The sequence below is a fragment of the Amphiura filiformis genome, chromosome 12, assembly GCF_039555335.1.
Source record: "Amphiura filiformis chromosome 12, Afil_fr2py, whole genome shotgun sequence".
Taxonomy (NCBI): domain Eukaryota; kingdom Metazoa; phylum Echinodermata; class Ophiuroidea; order Amphilepidida; family Amphiuridae; genus Amphiura; species Amphiura filiformis.
This window is the reverse complement of record NC_092639.1, coordinates 2,651,811-2,674,722: the sequence shown is the minus strand read 5'-3', so window position 1 is coordinate 2,674,722 and position 22,912 is coordinate 2,651,811. Positions and strand designations below refer to the sequence as shown.

Sequence of the window (22,912 nt, the reverse complement as noted above, 5' to 3'; positions counted from 1 at the left end):
TATCTTTTTCATTCAAGCAATCACCATGGCATCAAAATTGGCAGGATTAAAATGGGTTTCTTTTTGTATTTCAGTTTAAAAATTTGATGCATAGATTTGGAATTATTCTCTTGTAATAAAGGGTGGTAATTTCTTTTTGTGTGTGCTCATTTAAGAGCATACAACAACATAGTCAATATTTTACATCAACTGCATCCCGAATGAATCTAGTTTTTCCACTTTATGTATTGATGGATCTCCTTGTCTGTTCAGTAAAGGGGCTATAATTATAGGTTTATTACAGCAGTACATTTAGATTCAATCATGTTTCACCGTTGTTCATCACCGCTTAACAACGATGCGGACGCGTCGTCTGCGTGGTTTACTTGCGCGAGGGCAGCTTTAGCTGCCCGAGTGAAGTAAACTGACGCAGACGCTGCCGACGCGAGTTGTTAAACGGTGATGAACAACGGTGAAACATGATTGAATCCTTTCAACAACGAAAAGAAGCTAAATATCGTATAATTCACGATTATTTTACAAAGAATGTCAGTTAATCATTGCCACTCAGCCTTACAAAAACTTCGATGATTTCTCTTTTGATATCAGCAATAAAACTACAGAATAAAACGGCAATGTTTAGCCGCTACCTGAAAAATACTGAATTCAACTTGTAAGCTTGCATACGCACAAAGGTTCCAGGCATGACGAATTTTACGCGCTCTCGCGATCGCGTAGTCTCGCTTCGCGTTCACAGTATACGCTACAGTAAAAGTGTGGGTTCATCACGGTTTAACAACGGTTGGCTCCTGTACAAAGGTATAGGAAGAGTTGTTGAATACTGAATACGCTGGGGCAGTTACGTTATAAATCGGATTAACTACCGTAGCAATAGGTTCAAACAATTTTGAATAAATGGCACTGCACTACAAGCAGGTTACACACATCACCTGTGTATACAATACCGGTCTTTTCAAATATATTTATCTTACAGGTGATCAGCATGATATGGTTCAATGCAGAGATACCGCATGAACGTAGTAGTGCAGCGCGATATAATCAAAAATTGTTTTGACCTATTGCTATGGTAGTTAATCTGATTATTATGTAACTTCGCCAGCGTAAGTATTCCAGTGGACCTGTCACCTAGGCCAACCCCATGCAACTTTGTGTTCTTGTGAAGTCCTTGATTTAAATAGTAATGGTGGTGAATCCACCTGCTGCTTAGATGAGCACTTCTTCTTCACTTTCCTCGACTTGGCACTAGTACAACAGGGAGGTGCTTTATCATTAGATCCGAATAGCATTCCAATGGACCTGTCACCTAGGCCTACCCCATGCAACTTTGTGTTCTTGTGAAGTCCTTGATTTAAATAGTAATGGTGGTGAATCCACCTGCTGCTTAGATGAGCACTTCTTCTTCACTTTCCTCGACTTGGCACTAGTACAACAGGGAGGTGCTTTATCATTAGATCCGAATAGCATTCCAATGGACCTGTCACCTAGGCCTACCCCATGCAACTTTGTGTTCTTGTGAAGTCCTTGATTTAAATAGTAATGGTGGTGAATCCACCTGCTGCTTAGATGAGCACTTCTTCTTCACTTTCCTCGACTTGGCACTAGTACAACAGGGAGGTGCTTTATCATTAGATCCAGATCACTGAATAGCATTCCAATGGACCTGTCACCTAGGCCTACCCCATGCAACTTTGTGTTCTTGTGAAGTCCTTGATTTAAATAGTAATGGTGGAGAATCCACCTGCTGCTTAGATGAGCACTTCTTCTTCACTTTCCTTGACTTGGCACTAGTACAACAGGGTTGTGCTTTATCATCGATGGATGCTGACTTTGGGATGTGAATTGGTGTCCATGGAATTGGATTGAAGAAACTTGGTGCTGGGCTGGTGGTGGCATCATAGTATCCTAATAGTAATAGTAAAAACAAAATTATAAAGAAACTGTTGAAAATTGGTGTTAGATAGGAGTAGGTCAACTATGCAACCATAGCTACATAGGTTTATGCATTACATAGCATTTTTTAGCAATAACTGCATTGACAATTTATAGCATAATGGTATCACTTCACTGTTGATACTGAAACAGATTTTATAAATTGAACGAAAGTCTAGGCTCAAATAGATTTGTTTTTTGTTCCTATTAACAAAATAAAATACCAGTCCAGTAACCCTGTGGTCAATGGGCAATTCCATTTGACATCCATACACCCCTTAAGGAAGACATGACCTCCCACACACCGGGTTCAGATTTCAAATGGAGTCACCCACTCAGGTAACCTCATTTGTAATTCACACTCCCTGTGTGGAAGATTATTGAAGGTCATGTCTTCCATAGGGGGTGTGTGAATTTCAATTGGTATTCACTATGCTTTATTCAACTTGATATTACAGTTGTGCCCAGATATTTTCAACATTTTTGTCAAGTAACTGATCATTCAACTTGTGTTATTTAATACATGCCTTTTGGTGTAATGTTTCTTACCAGGCTCAAATTTACAATTTGATACTAAGGAAATGATAACCATGTTTACTGCCAATTTACTTGTCCAACATGTTTCAAACTGAACAGAAAAGAGGTTAGGTTATTATGACAGATACCAACACCATATATGTGACACGATCTGGTCCATGGGGGCCAAAGGCGGCACATTTGAAATTGAGGTAAAGGCAAAAGTATAGAGTAAAAAAACAATAAAATACATAACAAAATACACATCACAAAGCTTCAGAACTTTAGAAACAAGTATGCAAGAACTTTGGTGTTTAGCCTGGTGTTTAGGTAACTAATAATACTCAATTTCAAAAATCCCTCCTTTGGCCCCCTGTGGACCAGATCATGTCACATACAATGTATGTATGCTCATCTTAATATTGTTCTTTAATCATTCACCTTTAAGCATTCCTTGACTGTAAGCATAGCCATTAGGCACCGGTACAGGTTTCTTCCTGGACTCCTCTTTCCATTTAGCATAGGCTTCTTGAGCTTTCTTTTTTCTTTCCATCTCCTCCTCTGCTTTTTTCTGTTGATCTTCTTTCTCCTTTTCCATTTTTAAGTGCTCTTGTTCCTTCTTCTTTTCTATCCATTCTTTTCTGTTTTCCTGGAAAAGGGAAAGCAGAAAATATTTTTGATGAGGTGTTTTCCTTACATCAACTTGGGATATAAATGGGCAACATATCCATTTCCTGAAAATCCATCTGGTCCTTGAACAGGTGGTCGAGGGCTTGCGTGCGGTATTGAACATTTAGGGGGGTTTGTCTGGGGAATAAGCTGCAGGGTATCACCCCCTCCTAAAAAAAGTTTTTATTGGCTCTTTTTGTGACAAACTATCATCATCCAATTCCGGAAATGCAAACAAAAAATAAAATAAAATACATTTAAAAAAAAATTATTTTATTTATATTTGGGGTGGGGGTAAATTTACATCCCTGATCAACATCAAAACACCATATGCAGCCAAATTTGTTTGATATGGTCTTAGATCAATGATGATATTTTGACCCACATCCAGTTTTGTTATAGATGGGGAGGGAGGGGTCAGCTATGACACAAAACTAGTAACGTTTATAGGTTGGTCAATCTTTTGGTTTGGTTCCCTTGATTCGTTCCTATGCATCATGCAAAATTCACATCAGTTTCTATTCTCATCTATTTTTTGGAGTGGGTGGGAACTAAATTTTGTCATGGTTTCCAAAAAGGGATATTGTTAATCCAGATGCTGCATTGCCTGCCTTCATTGCCTTTTATGGTAAATAAAAGACCAGATTTTGAAAATCATGTGATGACAAACAGACATTTATGTGGGAGAAATTGTTAAAAGGACAATGTACATACATGAATTAGTCACAAATTCAATAGCTGAAGCAAAGTGCAAAGTCACACACTAATAGAGGATACAATAAAATGTAATAAATCCCTAGAGTTGTATACTACAGTATGGCCTTTGAAAGTGCAACAGTTATACTGTGTATAAAATATACTAATACATACAAATGTATATAACATAAAATGTTACAAAGGGTTACCTGGTAACCATATTTATTTCAATTTGAGGTACCAGGCACATTCTGAAATTCACATTAAGTTTCTGGTTTTGATACCATTCTGTAGTGTAGTGATGGGAGAGGGCAGATTCCCCCCTGTGAGAGAATTTGCATCTCCTTTCCCCCTGCGGGATACTGGCCCATTCGAAAGTTGCCATTCCCCCACTCTGAAAAAGTTCTGGCTATGCCACTGTTCTTACTGTGTATAGGGAAAACACAGTTGTCCCATACTTGCTGGACAAAGTTGATATATTGAATATGGCATACAAATTCATTACTAGCAATGTATGAAGCTGCATTATCTCGGTCGGGGCTGTTCCATCTACTGCACTTACCCACTTCTCACTTCTGTTTTAGGAGATACCCTTGCAAAATCCCCATTGGTTTGTACAGGGCCTTTCAGTTCAAGTCAATTTTCTTTGCACAGAAAATACCAATTTGTCTTGTCTTTGTTAATTATTTAAAGTTGATTTCCCTGATAAGAAATCAAACTTTTGGAATTGTTTCATCAAGAGTTATTTATTTTTTGGCATGTTTTATGATTTCCCCCATTGAGTGCAACGGTAAGTGTCCTTCGTGTTCAAGGTTCGCAAGTGACATCATGCCGACCGACAGAATGCTAGCCCTTCATAGTAAAAGGAAGAAAAATAGCAAGAAGTCATGACCCTAATCTCCCACACAGGGAGTGTGAATTTCACCCTGAATGGGTGACTCCATTTGAAATCTACACACCCTGTGTGGGAGATTAAGGCCATATCTTCCATAAGGGGTGAAATAGCCCAATATGATTCTCACCTTAGCCTGTTCCACTACTCTCTGCTTTTCTGTGGCCTCTAACTCTGCCTTGACTTTCTTCAAGTGAATTTCTGTTCTTCTGGCTTCCTTCTCTTTCATGTTTCTTTCCTCAATCCAATTATCAATCCGGACTGCAACCATCTGTAAATGGTAATAATCATGAACGACACAGTGAAGTTACCAAGGGATGTGGCTGTATAGATACTAATTGAATACCTGAGTGGAAGAAGGGCCCAACTCCAATTTTTTACAAAAATGAGTTAGACCCAGCATTTTATTGCCAGTAGACTGTTCTTCCTTGTGTGTGAAAGATGAGCCAAAATCCACTCTCAAAATAGTCTTCCATGTACACTTAATCATGGTTTTCATGGAAGAAAGGCCTAACTCCATGGAGTTGGGCCCTTCTTCCACAAATATTGGGTTAAAGAGGAATTCTGTTCATCCGTGAAATCTACTTTTCACTGCAATAAACTTTCTTGCTAACATATTACATGCTTCTACTTGTGCAATTAATGGATAATTATCAAATTTCTGTAGCTATTTTTAACATATCGGCTTACGGAACTGGCACTTGCAGTATGTTAGTGGAAGAAGGGCCCAACTCCAGCTCGTATTAAGACCTGTACCGTTGCCATGTAAACATTATATATAATTTCGAATGTGTGTAATATTGTATGTTCATGTACTAAAGGTCCCCTGAAAATGAAAACATTCTGTCTATAAAACTTTTCCAAATATTAAGTTTTTTCTTAATATCTCAAAAACAGTTTTGATGGAGTTGGGCCCTTCTTCCACTCAGGTATTCAATTATATTGGGTAAAACATTAGGCCAGTTAAAATCTACCTGCTGAAAAGTTATGACAACTTTACATTAAATTCACTTGTGCAAATGCAGAAAAAACATGTTAATTTCCTAAATTTTGAAAAAAATATAGGAATTCAGTGAATCGATTCATCAGGTTTGTAAGACATATCAATTAGAAATTTTCGCTTGACAAAATCAAAATATTGATTTCACATGTTATTAATTAATATAGGAATTGTAGAACATTGTAACAATGTAGGAAAATATATGACGAGTTACAAAAACACACAAAAATAGGAAATATAGGGCTGCTATTTTCACAATATATTGGCTATTTTTCATGTACATTCAGAACAAAGGCCCTAACAAACCCCTTCTTCTACTGATATTTTATCCAATTTGTTAATTCACTTGCCTTTAGTAGGCCCATAATACTCTTAAAATCCAATGAAATTTTATTTTTTAACATAGTTGGCAGTGGTGATACAAACCCACCCTTTTTATTTGAAACCCAACCTTTTTATTTTATACCCTTTATACCAAAACTCCGAAACCCACCCTTTCTAAGCGTGGTTACTGATCATAGATAAGTGGTTATGGTGGTCCAGGAGGTGCAGATTTGCATCCAAATAGAATTACAAATTGAAGTTTTAGATGACCAAACACTGCAGAATGGGATTTCAATATTTTTTGTGTATTTCATTTAGTGTCATTCAATCGGAAATTACAGTAAGCTTTGAGATTGCAATTGTTGACTTCTAAACCCACCCTACTACTACTACTACTACTACTACAAGGTTCTTAGGGCGCAATTGCAAAGAAAGCATCGTTAAGCTTACAGTAAAAAACAAATACATAAGAAAACCAGTTCAGAATAAAACAGTTCAGAATAAATAAGTTTTGAGTCTCTGTTTGAAAAGAGTGACCGATGGCGAAAGTCTGATTTCTGTTGGTAATAAGTTCCAGCGCTTAACACCAGCGACAGGGAAATGACGATCACCGGCGACACTGATAGATCTATCAGCCAGGAGACGCGTGGTGTCACTTGATCTGAGAGTCCGTTGAGGAATATAAGGAGTCAGTTTGTTGGAGATGTACTTCGGAGCAAGGTTGTTAAGAGACTTGTAGATATACAGAAGAATATACCCTTTTTATCAGTGACCATGCTTTCTAAAGCGTGGGTTACCAACAGTGTTTAACTACTACTTTTGTTCATTTACAAACTTTCGTTCTTGATGTAACGCTCCAAAAATTGCTTGTTGGTTTTTAAACAGAATTTGCCCTTTTAGAAAATGGAATATTTGCCACTCACATGGAGTGTGAATTTCAAATGAGGTTACCAGAATGGGTGATTAAATTTGAAATCAACACCCCCCCCCCCCTGTATGTGAGATTAAGGTCATGTCTTCCATAGGGGTTGTAAGGATTTCAACTTGAATAGCCCATTTACCTTTGCTTTTTCTTCTTTTTCTCTTTTCTTCTCCTCTTCCTTTCTTCTAGCTTCTCTTTCCTTCTTCACTTCACGACTGACTGTCTTACGTTCCTCCTCTGCTTTTCTGACCAGCCACTGTTCCCATGGCGACAATGACTGTGGCTTACTACTTTGGCTGCTTGCTGTAGCAGGCTGTGTTGGTGTGTGTGTAGACGTTCTTGTTTCAGTTCGAGTACTTGTACGACTACTACTTCTGCTGTAAGTTGCTGCTGATGATTTTGAATGACTTGAGCCTGTGAATGATCTGTGTGAATTGGATCGTCTTGAGGTGGAGGATTTTGAGTGACTGCTCCCTGTGGATGATCTCCTTGAATTGGGAGATTTTCTTGAGGTGGATGATGTAGATTGTCTGGAAGATCTGTTATGTAAATAACAACAAATTAAAAAATAGGCCTAAAAGATTAGAAATTTTAAAATCAATATAGACCAACAGGAATATCTGGTAATTTATACTATATATTCCCTCATTTATACTTTCACATTAATTTCATGGTTATTTATGAGTGAAATACATGAGGGTACTCAAAGATACAGGTTCGTATTTGAAAGTCAGATTCATATGCTAATTTTTTTTATTGTACCACAATGTTATGATTGGTGATGTTAGTGATCTCCCTATCATCATACAGTAAGTAGATGTTAAAGGTTATAAGTATTTCCCACAAACAAACAAACAAACAAACAAACAATATAATGCATTTTGTTTAAAAAACAAAATTGTATCTACTGTTTTCTATTTTCAGTGAGAACAGTGAGCTAAATATGGACTGAGTTTGATTGCAGTGTTATTTTGCACTTTTAAACCCTGACTGGCTCATAAAAGAGAAGGTACATGTATGAAAACCATGGGATATGGATATATCATAAGCAGTGTTTGAAACATACACCTATTACTGCATTATTGATTGTTTTGCAAGGCAGGAACTTACAGTACAACATGGACTAAATATTATGGTCAGCAGAGATGCCACTTAGTTTCACTCAAAAAACCTGAAACTGGTAAGAAAAACCTGAAAAAGCACATGAATGCAGGCACAAAAGCCCAAAACAGGCTGAAATAAATAAAAACATGGGAATTTGGACTCACATAAAACCTGAATTCATGCTAAAACCTGAAAATGGCATCTGTGGGTCAGTGACATCCCACTTGTTACACCCTATATACATCGTACAACTTCCTGTTTCCTGCTCCCCTGAACTTCACTTCCACCAGGACCAGGAGTAAAGTTTGTAACTATTTGGTGATTAAAAATAAAGAAAATAATTTATTATATTGTCCTCTAAATTGGGTTTAAATTTGTTGGATGATGTACTACATCATGATTCTTGAAACATTATTGTTAAGTTATTTGTATTTTTACATTACACAAATAACAATTTTGATTGAGTTACAGATTTTTTTTTTTTAAATGCGTATAGAATAAATACAAGTTTGATAATAGCAATACTGGAACTAAAAACAAGGTTACACCCATTTCCAAACAGAATATTTGTACATGTCACAACTTCAACTTATGAGTGCCAAACTGATGACTGCACCTCTTGTTTACTGACGTCATCTACATATCATCGGCTGTAAATGGAAACTGTTCCACAGCAACCACAAATAAACTCTTGAAACTAGTATATATTTGGTGAAATTACTCAAAACTTTTTTATAACTTAACATCTCTAGAATTGACCACATACCGGTAGTACTAAACTTTGCAACCCAAACCAAGGACTAATGCTTCAAGTGGCCAAATATCATCTCACGATGGATACACACAACTTCACTGCTTCTGCTGGTGATGAACTAGCCTGCCCGGTTTGCCTCTTGTACTTTGTACCCCCATATGAACCAAAGAGCCTTCCAAACTGTTCCCATATTTGCTGCAGACTTTGTCTCAAAGACTTGACAAAGAAAGACAATACACAGGTGGCATGCCCACAATGTAAGCAGGTATCTAAACTACCTGAGGCTGGTGTGGACGGTCTTCCAACCATTCTAGCCATGCAAAACTTGGCTGTGAAACACCCTGAAGGGATCAAGCAACAAAAAGAGCGCATACAGAATGATTTACGGCAGTTCAAACTTGAAAAGGAGAGGATCTTGAAGGAATACACAGAACATAAGAAGAAGGTGAGGGATACTATGAAGTTAGAAATAGAAGCGGTTGAGAAGTCTGCCGATGCTGTCGCGAAGCAAGCAGCAGAACTTATTGATCAAATTAAGAGCACTGGCCAGCCAAACCTGACCTCTCTTCAGGATAAGGTCTTGCATGCTGCAGAGGAGATTAAAGGCATAGACAGTGTCTGTTCCAAGCTGCAAGAAATGCCTGACGGAGAATTTCTATCTCAAGCCGATTTCCTTACCGATCAAATGACGAAGCTACAAGCAGCAAATGCTGCCAAACCCAAACCCCAACCTTACAAGGTTGCTAAATTCATTCCATATGAGGTGCGTCTGGGTAGAATCGTACGACCAAGACATCTACAACTGGCGCGGGAACTTCACGTAGATGCCTTTGGCAAAGCTCGCAACTTGGCCGCAATGCCAAATGGACTCTTAGTCGTATGTGAAAATGCCCCAAATGCTCAAGGACATCGTCCGCAGCAGGTCATCGTGATTGAGAATAAAAGCGGCAAGTATGGAATGCAGGTACAATTCAGCGTAGTCTCGTCACAAATCTATAAACAGATAGATGTAGCAGTAACGGCAGATAACAAGTACCTGATAACGAGGTGTGGTCCGGGCATAGACATGTATTCACCAGACGGCAAATTTATCAAGACAATTAAAACGCATCATGAAGAGAAACCGGACCCCAAGACTGAAATCATCACCACCTGCATTGCCACTACATTTGACGGCAGAATCATAGCAGGATCGTGCATAACACACGGGGAGAAATCGCGCGAGTGGTATTTATCAATCCACGATCTGGATGGAAAGATTCTTAAAACCATCCCCTTAAGCATGATGCCTCTCAAATTGCCAACATCCGTGGCACGCACATTGCGGTGAGCGGAAGCAAAAACGTGCAAGACAAAGTCTGCGTGTATATGTTTGATCTTAGATCTGGACAAGAAACCATCAAGATCGACATCCCAATTGGGTTGAGCATCAAGTTTTGCTACGATATACAATCGGACTGTATCCTAACAACCCGGTGTGTTGTCAGCGGTACTACTACAACGAGACGGTCTAGTGCTGCCTCCTGTTTAGTAGAACAATACTGCACTAATACGGGTAAACTTGTGACAACGCTGGCCGATGCCATTGTACCGCCATTTGGGATCACACTGGTGCATGATGGGATGCTGGCGCTGTCTTACACAGACACAGTCAAACTGTACAAAATCACCTAAACTCAAGTATGCTAGTGGACTATAAAATTTAAGACAGTATGTGATGTGATCTGTTCCATGGGGTCAAAGTAGGTATTCTTGAAAATTGAGTTATTTGGGAAGGGCAGTCTTGTAATCAGACTAATTGTGTGGTACAATTACCGAACTGGGTACAACTTGCTAGACTTGAGTCCAGTCCATGTTTTTGGAATTTAGGATTAAGGTTTACGGTTGGGGTAGGGCAGTCATGTAATGAGACTATTAGGGTTGCACCCTATTTGGTAATCGCTCAGTTACTATGATTAATATTACCTTACAAACATTTAATAGGCAGTTAGGCTATCATATACTGAAAACTGTATTTGTAAAGGTCTAGAAAAAAATCACTTTGCCTGCCCCCACCCCCATGCCCCCAAACAAATTCCTGGTGCCGCCACTGTGTATGCATTGAAATTACACACATCTGTAGTTTTTATGTTGTTTGTTTTGTACCTGTAAGTTCTGTAAATATTTTTCTTTCTGTCAAGTTATCAGTATCAACCTGTGTATTGTAAAATAGCATCTCCTATCAATTTTAATGTATAAAAGCTTGCTACATGTAAATAGCAGCACTTTGTCAACTTAACTTATTTGTAATTACCTCAAGTTAGGACCAATGTACAATTATGAACCTGTTTGTATTAAATTATGTTTATAAATGCAATGTATATACAGCAAGCCAAAAAATTCATGTACCAGTTATGTTCACCCTCTGTATATCCTAAACAAAGACAGATATGTCATAATAGAACCAGCAGCCAATAGCTGCATCGTTTAGCTCGATTTTAAGACCTCATTTGTTGAAATTGTTCTAGAAATTAAAACATGACGATCCAAAAACCCAAGGAAGATGCCCAGAGGAAGATGCCAATTTAAAAGTTGCAGTTTGCTACATTGCATGCCCTATTGAGTTATACACAAAGCCTTCACGAACAAGAGAACTAGCGCCGTGCTTCCATTGATTAGCATGTTAAAACTAGCGTTGTGCTTTCATTGATTAGAACACAAAAGTGCAACTTTGGATTTTGTTTCTTCATTAGGTTTTAGATCGCTGTTTCTTTAATTCTCAACCAATTTCAACAAATAAGGTCTTAAATCAGAGCTAAAGAGTCCAGGTAGTGGCTGCATGTTTTAATTTTGACATACTTGCCTTTATTTAGGATATACAGGGGTGAACGCAACTGGTATCTTAATTCTTTGGCTTACTGTAGTCAATTGTTCAATAAGTCAATTACGTAGGTCTAGATGCATTTATGTACTTGTATGCCAAGGACCATTTATTTCCACAATGAATCGTCCTATATAATTGAAACATATAAACCCTTTTATCTTAGATGTAGAGCTCACACCATACACTTTATACCAAGTCAGATACCAATCAGAACAGGAAGAGCACATCCTTTAACCTTCAATCAATTGCAAACCAGTCAAACCTAACCTAGTCAATATTGCTACATCATACAGGGTGGTCAATATCTTCCCTACTTTTAAAATAAAATTTTGCCTGTTTTTAGAAATTATAAATCCCATCCAGTGTTGGAATTAAGCATTTTTATATGCATAGAAAAAATTGCTTTCATTACTTTTCTCTTTGTACATTCACATACTTCAGTGTGTAAGTCTATGGCATAAAAATACTACTCAACTCCAAAATTGTGTAGCAAATTGATCAAATTGTGTAGCATTTTGCTACTCGATACCAGCTATATGTATTTCCAACGCTGATATAATTAAAACATAAACCCTGTAAAGTGTGCTGAGGCTTGTGGATCAACGTCTAGGTGTTGTGCCTGTCAGCGTAGCGCACTATAAATCACTCGCCTTTTTTTTTTTTTTTTGATATATGATTACAACATCTTTCTTCTGTAATATGGCAGCATAATTTTTTTCTTGTAATTTTATGCTTAATCTGCAGGTAATTCTTGGCCGCCACAATTATTTTGTCAAAAATAACTAGGGACGCATCACCCCCCCCCCAAAAAAAAACAATTATGGGAAGATTTCACTCTAAAAATCCTACAAAGAAATAAAATAAAAATGCTGTGTTTACTGGAAAGAAATTTACCAGGAAGAAATTGACCAGAATCACCCTGTGCATCTTCCAAATTTAGTCCAATAAACATCATGTTTTGTGCACTCACACAGCAAAATTCACCTTCATTTGGGGCTAAAATAATGTTGCATGCAATTGTCCCAGTAAAACTGACCCAAACTTTGAATGTTTCCCCCACACTAGTTTTAGTTGAGCTGAATTTATACTATATCGCTGAGCGATAGCGATTGGTTTTTAGCCAATGAAGTAGTGAGCTTTTCATTGAGTTGGGAAAAGCGCGCAACTCAATGGTCAAGTACCAATCGCTCGTCTCTCGGTGATGGAGTATAAATTCTGGTTGGTCCATGGGTTGGGAAGCCAAAACTGAACATTCAAAAACTCACTCAGTTCACTGCCCCCATGTTATGTGGTAATGAGCCAAAAATGTATCTATATTATAATTATATTGTGCAATAGTGTCATAATGTAGCAGACCAAACAGGTTTTAGAATAAGTGGTCTTCAATTTTGTCAGGCCTAATGAATTGACCTAGTGGGAATGTCTTAACTATGTCATGTTGTTAGCTTGTCTCCCCAGTTTCTTTCATTCACAGTTTTTGATTCTGTGAGGTCATTCGAATTAAAGCAAAGTTGCACTCTGTTTAAAACTTTAGCGTTACTATAATTTGCATCCTGTAACACCTTAACAGGTTGATTCATGTGCCACAAAGGCTATATTTGGTCATCAATTTATACTGGTAGTAGTAGTTATGCAATAAAATACTCTAGGTTAACTTGGATGATTCTTCAGTGTGACTCAAAACTTATTTCACTAAAACTGTAAAGAAAAGATCACTGATTTCTAGGTGTTACAGCATTTTACCCAGTGGCTGTGCCAGGGGGGCATGAGGGCAAATGCAGAACTCTTGCCCCCCCCTGTTGCCCCCAGAAAAAAAAAAAAAATTACAAAAATTCCACTTTTACGGTAATTTTGGGCATTGTTGATTTTGCCCCCCTGAAATTCACTTTTCCCCCTAATTCCCCCCCCCTTGTTTGGCCAGGGTGGACTTCTATATAATTATGTACCAATTTTCATACAAAAGGCCATCATTATACCAGCAGGCTGGAAATGAGACCCATATCAACAGCACATCACTGTATAGCCGTTGTATTGAGAGTTTGAGACCCCCCTAATTATACTTGTCAAGTTGAGAGTAACGTCAAATTAGATTTCACAGTTGGTAGATATGAATTGCTGGTGACGCAACCGCCTAAATCCATTGATTCGAATCTGCCACTGCTAAATCCAACATGGCATTAATCTCAACTTGAGACATGCAATGGCGGCGCCAGGAATTTTTTTTTTCGTGGGGCATTGGGGGGCAAAGTGAACTTCAGGGGGTCAAAATTGGCAAATTTTAGCGCAAAATTGCAAATTTACGTGATTTGGGGTTTTTTGCCTCAAGTGGGGGGGGGCAAACTGGGGGGAAAGAAAAATACTGTAGCGCTGCCACTGGAGACATGACACAATACTAGTAGTCAATTCAGATGTTGCATTCAAATATAATCTATAAAAACCTGTGAAAGAGGATAATGCAAACAATTTTTATTTGAAAATAAAACCCACTTCTCTAAACTATTTTTGGCAGTAAATACCTCAATGAATTTAAATTCATTATTCGTGAATGCGAGTCCTTGCACATTGTCAAGATTCCTTGTAAATTTGTTTTATAAATACAGTAAACCACTGATGTTTCCCCCTAAAAATCCAAACATACCTTGTTCTGGAAGTGTCTGAATTATTTCTCGAATCTGATTGGTTGTGTGATGACTTTGAATTGGCTTCAGACTCTGACGCACTATCAGATCTTTCACTTTTAGACACATCCCCAGTGCTACTATGGGAGAGTACAGACAGGAGTGAACGTGTAGAGTCTCCCGTCTCATCTAGTGAATAGGAAAATGACTCATCATTGCTACCACCATCCTTTCCTTCACTAGATTTTGGTTTCTTCTTTTTCATGTCAGATTTGCTCTTCCCTTTTGGAGTAGACTGAGACTGTTTTGATAGGTCTTTATCCATGATACTGCTCTTCTACTGTCCTGGCAAAATAAAATAATAAATCAGTTTGAACATGTTGAATCTCCCGGTTTTTTTAGTACCGGTAAAATAGCCTACCGTAAGTGCTTGATATACAATGCAAGTCAAAACTTCAAGGCCTTGGTCATGTTGGTGGCTCAGGTGGTGGCAGGTATTTTGAATTAATTAGAATTTAAGAAAATGTAAGATTTAATCTGTAACAATAAAGTGAATAATTGTAGTTTTTTTACCGTATCTTTATAACCCCTTGTCATATGGAGCTCTTCAATGACTCATTTTGGAGCCAATTAAATCAAGATTTACTTTAAAATTGATAAATTATTTCACATTAACTTCTCTTTCATTCTGCACACGCTCGTCAACCCGTATCCGCGCAGAGCATGCAGAGAACTACTCATTCAATATACTATAATTTGCACGCTGAGCATCGCACGCGCATGCTCATGATTCGCTCGTGATATTTGACAACATCTGTCGGTCAACATTCACTAAAATTACACACATATAACTTGTGCAGTTGTAAAACGACAATGATTCAGTCTGATGATGATTAACCCATGACAGTGAGTATAAACACAGTCACAGGTTCACAGCTTTTATAGCAAATACAATGTCATTTATGACTAATTTACATACAAAATGTAGGCACAAAGCCAAGGGCCGTGTTCATGTACCGTTACTCAGCCAAATATGGCAGAGTAGGGCCCGGATGTCCTATCTTGAGTCTTGAGGTAAATACTCCATAAATAAGCTGCCGCTTGTCCTTGGAAGATATCTTCACAACGTTAATTTTCTCAACAATAGATACGAAAAGCGAACATCTAATGATTATCATGCACAGAGGAGAAAGAAAACAGAGCGCATACAACCAGTTAAAAGTCTCAGCATCACCTGATAATGAGGGCCGATTGTTCCATGAAATGCGACAGTTCTCTGCTACAAGACACTTCTGCGCCCTGTAATGGAATATGCCGGTGTTGTCTGGGATTCGCACTCCACTACTTACATCAGGAAACTGGAAATGGTACAACGTATATATGCCCACTTCGTCTTCCACGACTACAGAACTACCATTAGTGTATCAGCCATGCTTAAACAACTGCAATGGCAATTGAACCAGTCATTTAACATTGCGTAAAGTTACGTAATACTTCCTTTCATGTCTATTGCCAGTTCGAGGCTCTCCTCGCAAATGGCGGAACCATGCAATAGGCGAATAGGGCTCAAATATTACTATTTCATCAAGGTTTAGTAACAAGCTTAAACTAAAACTTTCATCTAAGGAGTCAAGCTTTAAACTATTAAGCAACAATATCCAGCAAGCTAAAAACAATTTTTTACCCATTTTTTAACAAGCTAAAACCAATTTTTGAAAAGAAGCTTGAAACATCAATTTTTTCATCATAAAAATCATCTAAGAAATCTTTTAAAATACAGTGACCTACCTAATATTACTATAGAAAAATTATTTAATTTGTGTACATCGTGGAACATACTCTTTGCGTGGCTGTGCGTCGAAAGCTGTTGTACGCAGATAACATCGCTAATATGGACGCGTAGAGTAGCGTTGTACGCTCGTGTATTAGCATGAATAGTAGCGGAGTAACAAGCGTAGTTGAATGTTCCACGATGTACAAGAAGTTAATAATTTTTCTATAATCAATGTTTCCGATGATATCCAAGAAGCTAAAATATTGTGAAAGCGGGCAGGGTTTTTGAGTTTATGAGGGAAATTACGGGGTAAAATACATCACGTTTTCAAAAAAATAAAAAAAACTTCCCTAAGTTCATGTCTCTTCTTCATGAAAAGCTAACTGATTTTTTTTTACTCGAACGGATTTTTTCTAAGTTGTCACAAAAAATTGGGGTAAAAAGTGAATTTTTGTGATTTTTTCAAAAACTTGAGATTTTTGAACAAATCTGACGTCACCATGGGATTCCTTGACTCATTTCCTTTCCAAAAATGTATAGTTTTATATACTTTGGACATACAATTCAGAAATAATGAAGCTCTAAAAGGTCCATGTTCTCTCCCATTACTCTGCCCTTAATAGAATTAATTTGAAATTTTTATGCCTGTCTCTGTAATAATAATTTCTCGATCATGAGCTTGTTTACTTACTGCGTATGTTGCACTTTTCATGGAATAACACGCTAGCGTGACATGCCCTTGACCTCGAGTCAGCTGCCTAGCGACACTGTGCCCCAAAGGCTGTGATTGGTTGGTTCGGAATGTTGTTTACTGTCGATCACGTTACAGTAAGCGTGAGTGGCAAGCATTGTGCGCTCAACGCAATTTACTATTGCGTACAAATTGAACACTCATGATCGAGAATCTATTATTTTAGCTATTGGCCATGCGTTTTGAGTTGGGCCAGTAAATAGGTGGAGATGTTACATACGCGCGACATTTTAGGGCTAATCTTTCTAATTTTCTCAGTTAATATGCAGTCTATGTAGTTAAATTTGGTGTCAAATTAAAGCTTGTGATGACTGATGAGACCAATACAGTAAACCTTATTAAAAAAATTGTGTGAAGTTATTAACATTTGAATAATTTGCTTCTAATTACAGTAAAACCTCATTATAACGAAATCTGATACTGTATAAAACCCTGTTATAAAGAAGTGTTTTTCCAGAACCAAGATACATAATTCTTTTGTTATTTATTGTTTTTACAACCATGATATAACGAAATTTGGATATAAAGAAGTAATTTCTCTGTCCCTGACAACTTCGTTATAATGAGTTTCCACTGTAGCATAATGTGCGGGGTGGAGGAGGATCAGGAGGAGGAGGATCAAATTTAATAAAATTGACCCCCAGGGGTCATATGATGCTAGATGTCCATTTATTTTTCCATATTTTTACAATTCACTTTAAACTACATACTATAACACCATACAATCATATTCCAGGTAATTTAATTTGCTTTGAGAAGCAATTTTGCATATTTTATTTTCCGTTCGGGTTACACATTGAAGTCAATGGGAAAATATGCCTTGAAAGAGGCTGGCGCAAAATCATTTTAATTTTATTGAACCCTATGATGTTATTATGTATTTAAAGCTCTGACTGAGAGGAATTCAAATATGGAACTTTTAAATATGTGGGGTGAAGCTAACTTTTTTTTTTTTTTTGTCAAATTTTACATTTTTTCCTAAAATATTTGGTATTTTCAGTTTCATAACTCTTTAGTGTTACACCCTGTGCCATTTTAAAGTGCATTTTTGGATTCCTTAGTTCATTTGCATTCCAAGTAAGTTAGTAAAGTGTGGGCAGCGACATAAACCGCCTTGGTCGACATACAAATCTGTGAAACTTGCAAAGAAAAAGAAGCGAGTAGCTGAAGTTAAGGCCAACAAATCTGGTTTGAATGTGCACCGTGAACACTTTAATACTGCAAAAGCCAACATGGACAATACAATTAAGAAAGCCAAACCAGACTATGAATCATTGCTTGTAAATCAGATTAAAACCGAACCCAAGAAGTTTTACAATTACGCCAGGCACTTTACCAGGTCTTCGGCTACTGTAGAGGTTTTGGAGCAGGAGGGAAGAAAAGTGACTGAGGATGGAGAGAAAGCAGAAATTCTTAATGACTTTTTTGCAAGTGTGTTAAAATGTGAGCCTGAAGGACAAGTTTTAAATACTCCTCTTCCTGAGAGGAAACACAGCTCTAATTTATATGATATTCGTGTTACACCTGAAATCGTTAGAGAGAAATTGAGCAAACTACATTTGAATAAAGCATGTGGACCAGACGGTTTCCATGTAAATGTACTCAAGAATGTTCCACTGTGTATGATTTTTAATTCATCGCTGATTTCCGGGCTGATCCCTCAAGATTGGAAAGACGCCAACATCACACCGCTTTTCAAAAAAGGTTCTCGTCTTAGCCCAAATAACTACCGTCCTGTTTCACTCACAAGTCAAGTGGTTAAGTTGCTGGAGCGTGTCATCTATGACCAGCTAATGGAGTTTATTCTCGACAATGATCTGATTTCTTGCCATCAACACGGTTTTCAGAAGAGATGCTCTTGTGTCACCCAGCTTCTGGAGTGTATTTTTGACTGGACCACAGCCTATGATAATGAGAATGGTGTCGACGCAGTCTACTTAGACTTCCGTAAAGCGTTCGACACTGTGCCACATGCCCGCCTTCTGTACAAATTGAATCATCTTGGTGTCCGGGGGCATCTACTGTCTTGGATAAAAGGATTTCTCACCGGTAGAAGACAAAGGGTGATCTTGAGAAACGGAGCCTCCAGTTGGAAAAAAGTTACCAGCGGGGTCCCTCAGGGATCGATACTGGGTCCGGTGTTGTTTCTCCTCTTCGTGAATGACATCCCTGACATGATTTCAGCCTCCGTCGCTAAAATGTTTGCCGACGACACCAAAGTTTACAACCTGATTGACACTAAAGCGGATTGTGACGACTTGCAACGTGACCTCAACGCCCTTTCTGTGTGGTCCAAGATGTGGTTATTAGACTTCAACGCCGATAAGTGTGTAGTTCTCCGCATCAAGGCAGCCCTTCATTACCAGTACTCACTAAATGGTGTTTACCTGCAGGAAGTGAGCAACCAGAAAGATTTGGGGATCACAGTTAGCAACACCCTCACCTCTACTATGCATGTTCAAGATATTATAAAAAAGGCCCACCGGAAGATAGCGATGTTTCGGCGCTGTTTCACTGGATTAGACGAAAATAAAGTCTCTATCTTGTACCAGTCCTTAGTGCGTCCAGCATTGGAATATGCATCAACCGCGTGGAGTCCTCAATACAAGAAAGATATTGAAGCAATAGAGAAAGTGCAGTCCAAATGTTTACGCCTTTGCAAGAATGAAATCCAAATGGAATCTTTGGAGGACAGAAGACTCAAGACAGATTTGATAGACACTTATAAATTCCTTCATGGGTATTATAAGACTGATGCTGACAAGTTCTTCTCCCTCCCCCACAAAAGTCTCAGAGGCCATTCCATGAAATTATTCCAAAGGCGTTCCAGAACACAACTTGCAAACCACTTCTACTCAAATAGGGTGGTAAAGCATTGGAACCGATTACCAGAGCAAGTAGTGACTGCACCCACTGTGGCATCTTTTAAGAAGAATTTGAGAGTCCTGCCGATAGGAATGAAGGACTAATCTACCAAGTATACCAAGTATACCAAGTATTGCAGCAAGAAAATGTATACATTTATATATGTTGGGTATAATATGTGAAAGATATGCATATCTAAACGAAAAAACATGCAATTTTCATCTCGCGAAAACATGTAACGCATTACCGGCCCAACTTAAAACGCATGGCCTATTGCTAGAGATGTAGTCATGGTAGTTCAACTTCAAGTTCAGCACTGTAAATTTCCTGCACCCACCTTGCAATAAGTACAAATAGATACGATATGTGCGGACTGTACTATATTGGAAGAAGAGGAAGGACAGGCGAGACTGCTACGCAATTACTGCATATTTTCACGGTCTATCGCGTAAAACGCCGTAATCGCAAACGAAAGTACTACGCAAGTTCAACACTCTAATCGCGGACAGACGCAAAGGCACGCAGCGGTGGAGTAATTGGTAGACACGGCACGATCAAACAATCGGCCCTCATAAATATGCGAGAACTTACATAATACACGGGGACTTTGACTGGTTGTACGCGCTTTGTTTCTTTCTCCTACTTACTGTGTTATCATTCATGATACATAACATGGTCAAGTCTGTTGAATTCGACAGTAAACAAATCGTACATAATAAAAATACCTGTATTTCACAGTAAAAATATAACATTGCTTGTCAAAGTTTCTTAAACAAATCACATGTGTTCTTTACTAATATTTATAAATAAATTGAATAAAAGTAAACCTTTGAACGCGGTAAAATAATCCAGTAAAATTATACTCCTATCCTCCAAATTATTCATTTCAAAAGCAGGCGACATTATAGTGATGGGCAATACCCAATATTCATTGTTCGAATAACAGTATAGATTGGTTTTTGGGAAGCAAAAAAAACTCTGAAAATTGACCGAAGTTATCCCATATTAGGGGGCTATCATTTCTTCGGAAGGGGGGTCCCAAATATACGGGGGATCATACATTTTTAGAAAGAAAATTTTTTTGATGACCAAAATGTATGGAGTCACTGACTGAGATGACCACAGATTCACCGTGCACTATAGTGTGTTTAGGCCTATTTTATTCAAAAAGATTTCAATTCAATTAGGGGGTAAGGTGTATTAGTGGTATAGTGGCCATAACAATTTTTGTTGCCGAAATAGGGAGGGTCGCAATTTTATTGACGCCGACTTTTTGTAAATTTGGGACCCCCCTTCCGAAGAAAATGATAACCCCCTTACGGTGAGTTTTATTTTTATTTTCCCAAAGAAAAGACCCCCGTTTGCTCCCCCCTCCCCAATATTGTCCAAACGCTCATACCCCATCCCTTAAATTCTTTCATAGGCCCTAGATGAAATTTGCTGTATCAAGGATGATTTTTTTCTTTTGAACTATAAAACATTTTGTCATTTTTTCCTGGCAACAAAATCAGTAGCAATGGAAATCAACCCAAGTGGTCGAAGTTCAACTTCTACGAAGAATGTCCTTCTGATACAGGGTGTCCCAAAAAAAGAGGCCCCTCATTGCGCCCTCTTTTTCTCCTATTTCTGAAAAGTTGATCAAATATATTTTGGTATGTAAAAAACCTTGAGTCGTTAGCTTTAATAAACCAAAACAATTATATCAATCGGCTCATGATGCAGTCATGTCTACAGTAGAATTCATCTCGACCTTTGCAGGACTTAAACCCCATTAAAAGCTATTAAACCAAGATAACACTCATTGAAGCAGCTCAACTGATTAAATCAGATCTTCTCTGGTTGTGCACAAGTGTCTGTTTTCAATGTGCGACATCGCAATACGGCTGGTATTATAGCTTCAGTTGGGTAACTGATTATAAAGGAAACGAAAGGAAACAATGGTATGTGTACCTTTGTTCACGAAATGAGACAAAGACCTGCTTTTTGTTAACCAGCATTCTTCAAAATGAGCAACATAATGATTGTTGACTTAACACGGTTTGGAAATAATTTCTTCATATTTTTGGTGTTATCTGTCGTTTACATATCCTTCCTAAAACACAAAAGTGCGACCTCTCCAAACATCTAAATTAGCTAAAATTTAGGACATGTTATACAAAACTATATTTTCTAGAACCTATTTAGAATAGTTAAAATGTAGCTTGTACCGTTTTTTTTGTGGCATCCTTCAGAAGTGTGCGGTCCGATACGAGTCTTTCGGGTCAAACATCCATTCCATTCACGCGGGGATTTGGATAGCTATGCCTTGCCTTCAGTAATCTTTTACAAAAGTGCGACTATTTTGAACATCTAACCTAGCTGTAATTTTAGGTCATGTTAGAGAAATATATTTGCTAGAAGTTTGGAGAATAGCTAAAATATTGGCTGGTTATTTTTCACACAGTGATGTTAACTAGGCAAGTGCCCATTCTTCCAACGTACATCATTTGTAGAGGTCACGCGTCAATGGTGAGAACACTGTGTATTGTGTATAGGAAAACGGACAGTAACTGCAGTATGTCACAACTTTTGAAGATATGCTCTTTTAAAGAAATGTACCTATTTTTCACTCTGTCCACGGAGAAAGATTGAAAAGGAGTACACATAGACATACCATGCATGAATATATTGAATATCAAACATTCCTCAATGATAACTTTATAAAATAACTTTATTTATGGAATGGGCTTTACCGTTGGGTTTATGGGCAATGGATTTTGTTAATAGTGTCATTAATTTGTGGGTAAAATGGATGCCGAATGGGACTTCTTTTGCTTTACTTGCAATTACTTATTTTTTTCTTGGTTATTTATGCCTTTTTGTTTTATTATGTTTCTTCCTTTCTTACTTTGTTGTTTCTTGCTTTCTTTTTTTTTATTTACAACATAAAAGGTAGCCCTGAAAGGCTGTTTGGTTTGTCTTTAGTTATTCTGAAGTGAGTTTACTGTGCTGCTCTGCCCTCTACCTGGCCTTTTGGCGAATACAGGTTTCAGCCCTGGTCCTCATTGCATCAATTGCGTTGCGTACCATCCTTGTGCGCCGGATACTTGCGAATGCATTCAGTAATACGAATTTGCGAATATCTTGGATTTTGCCACAAAGGAAAAAAATCAAGTGGTGTGAGGTCTGGTGATCGTCACAGGCCACTCCACAGCATGAGCCATGCCAACCACTCTGTTTGCTATCCGCGGACAGA

General features: G+C 38.0%; 1 protein-coding gene across 1 annotated transcript; it reads right to left on the bottom strand.

Annotated features, from left to right (window-relative positions):
• Positions 1–824: 824 nt before the first annotated feature.
• On the bottom strand, positions 825–20,593 carry LOC140165662 (uncharacterized). The gene is made up of 6 exons (XM_072188959.1): positions 20,505–20,593; positions 14,308–14,632; positions 7,088–7,487; positions 4,833–4,973; positions 2,887–3,094; positions 825–1,902 (listed from the first exon to the last, which is right to left on the bottom strand). Exons 2-6 carry the CDS (start codon positions 14,610–14,612, stop codon positions 1,664–1,666), a joined length of 1,293 nt encoding a protein of 430 aa, XP_072045060.1. The 5' UTR covers positions 14,613–14,632; positions 20,505–20,593; the 3' UTR covers positions 825–1,663.
• Positions 20,594–22,912: the final 2,319 nt, after the last annotated feature.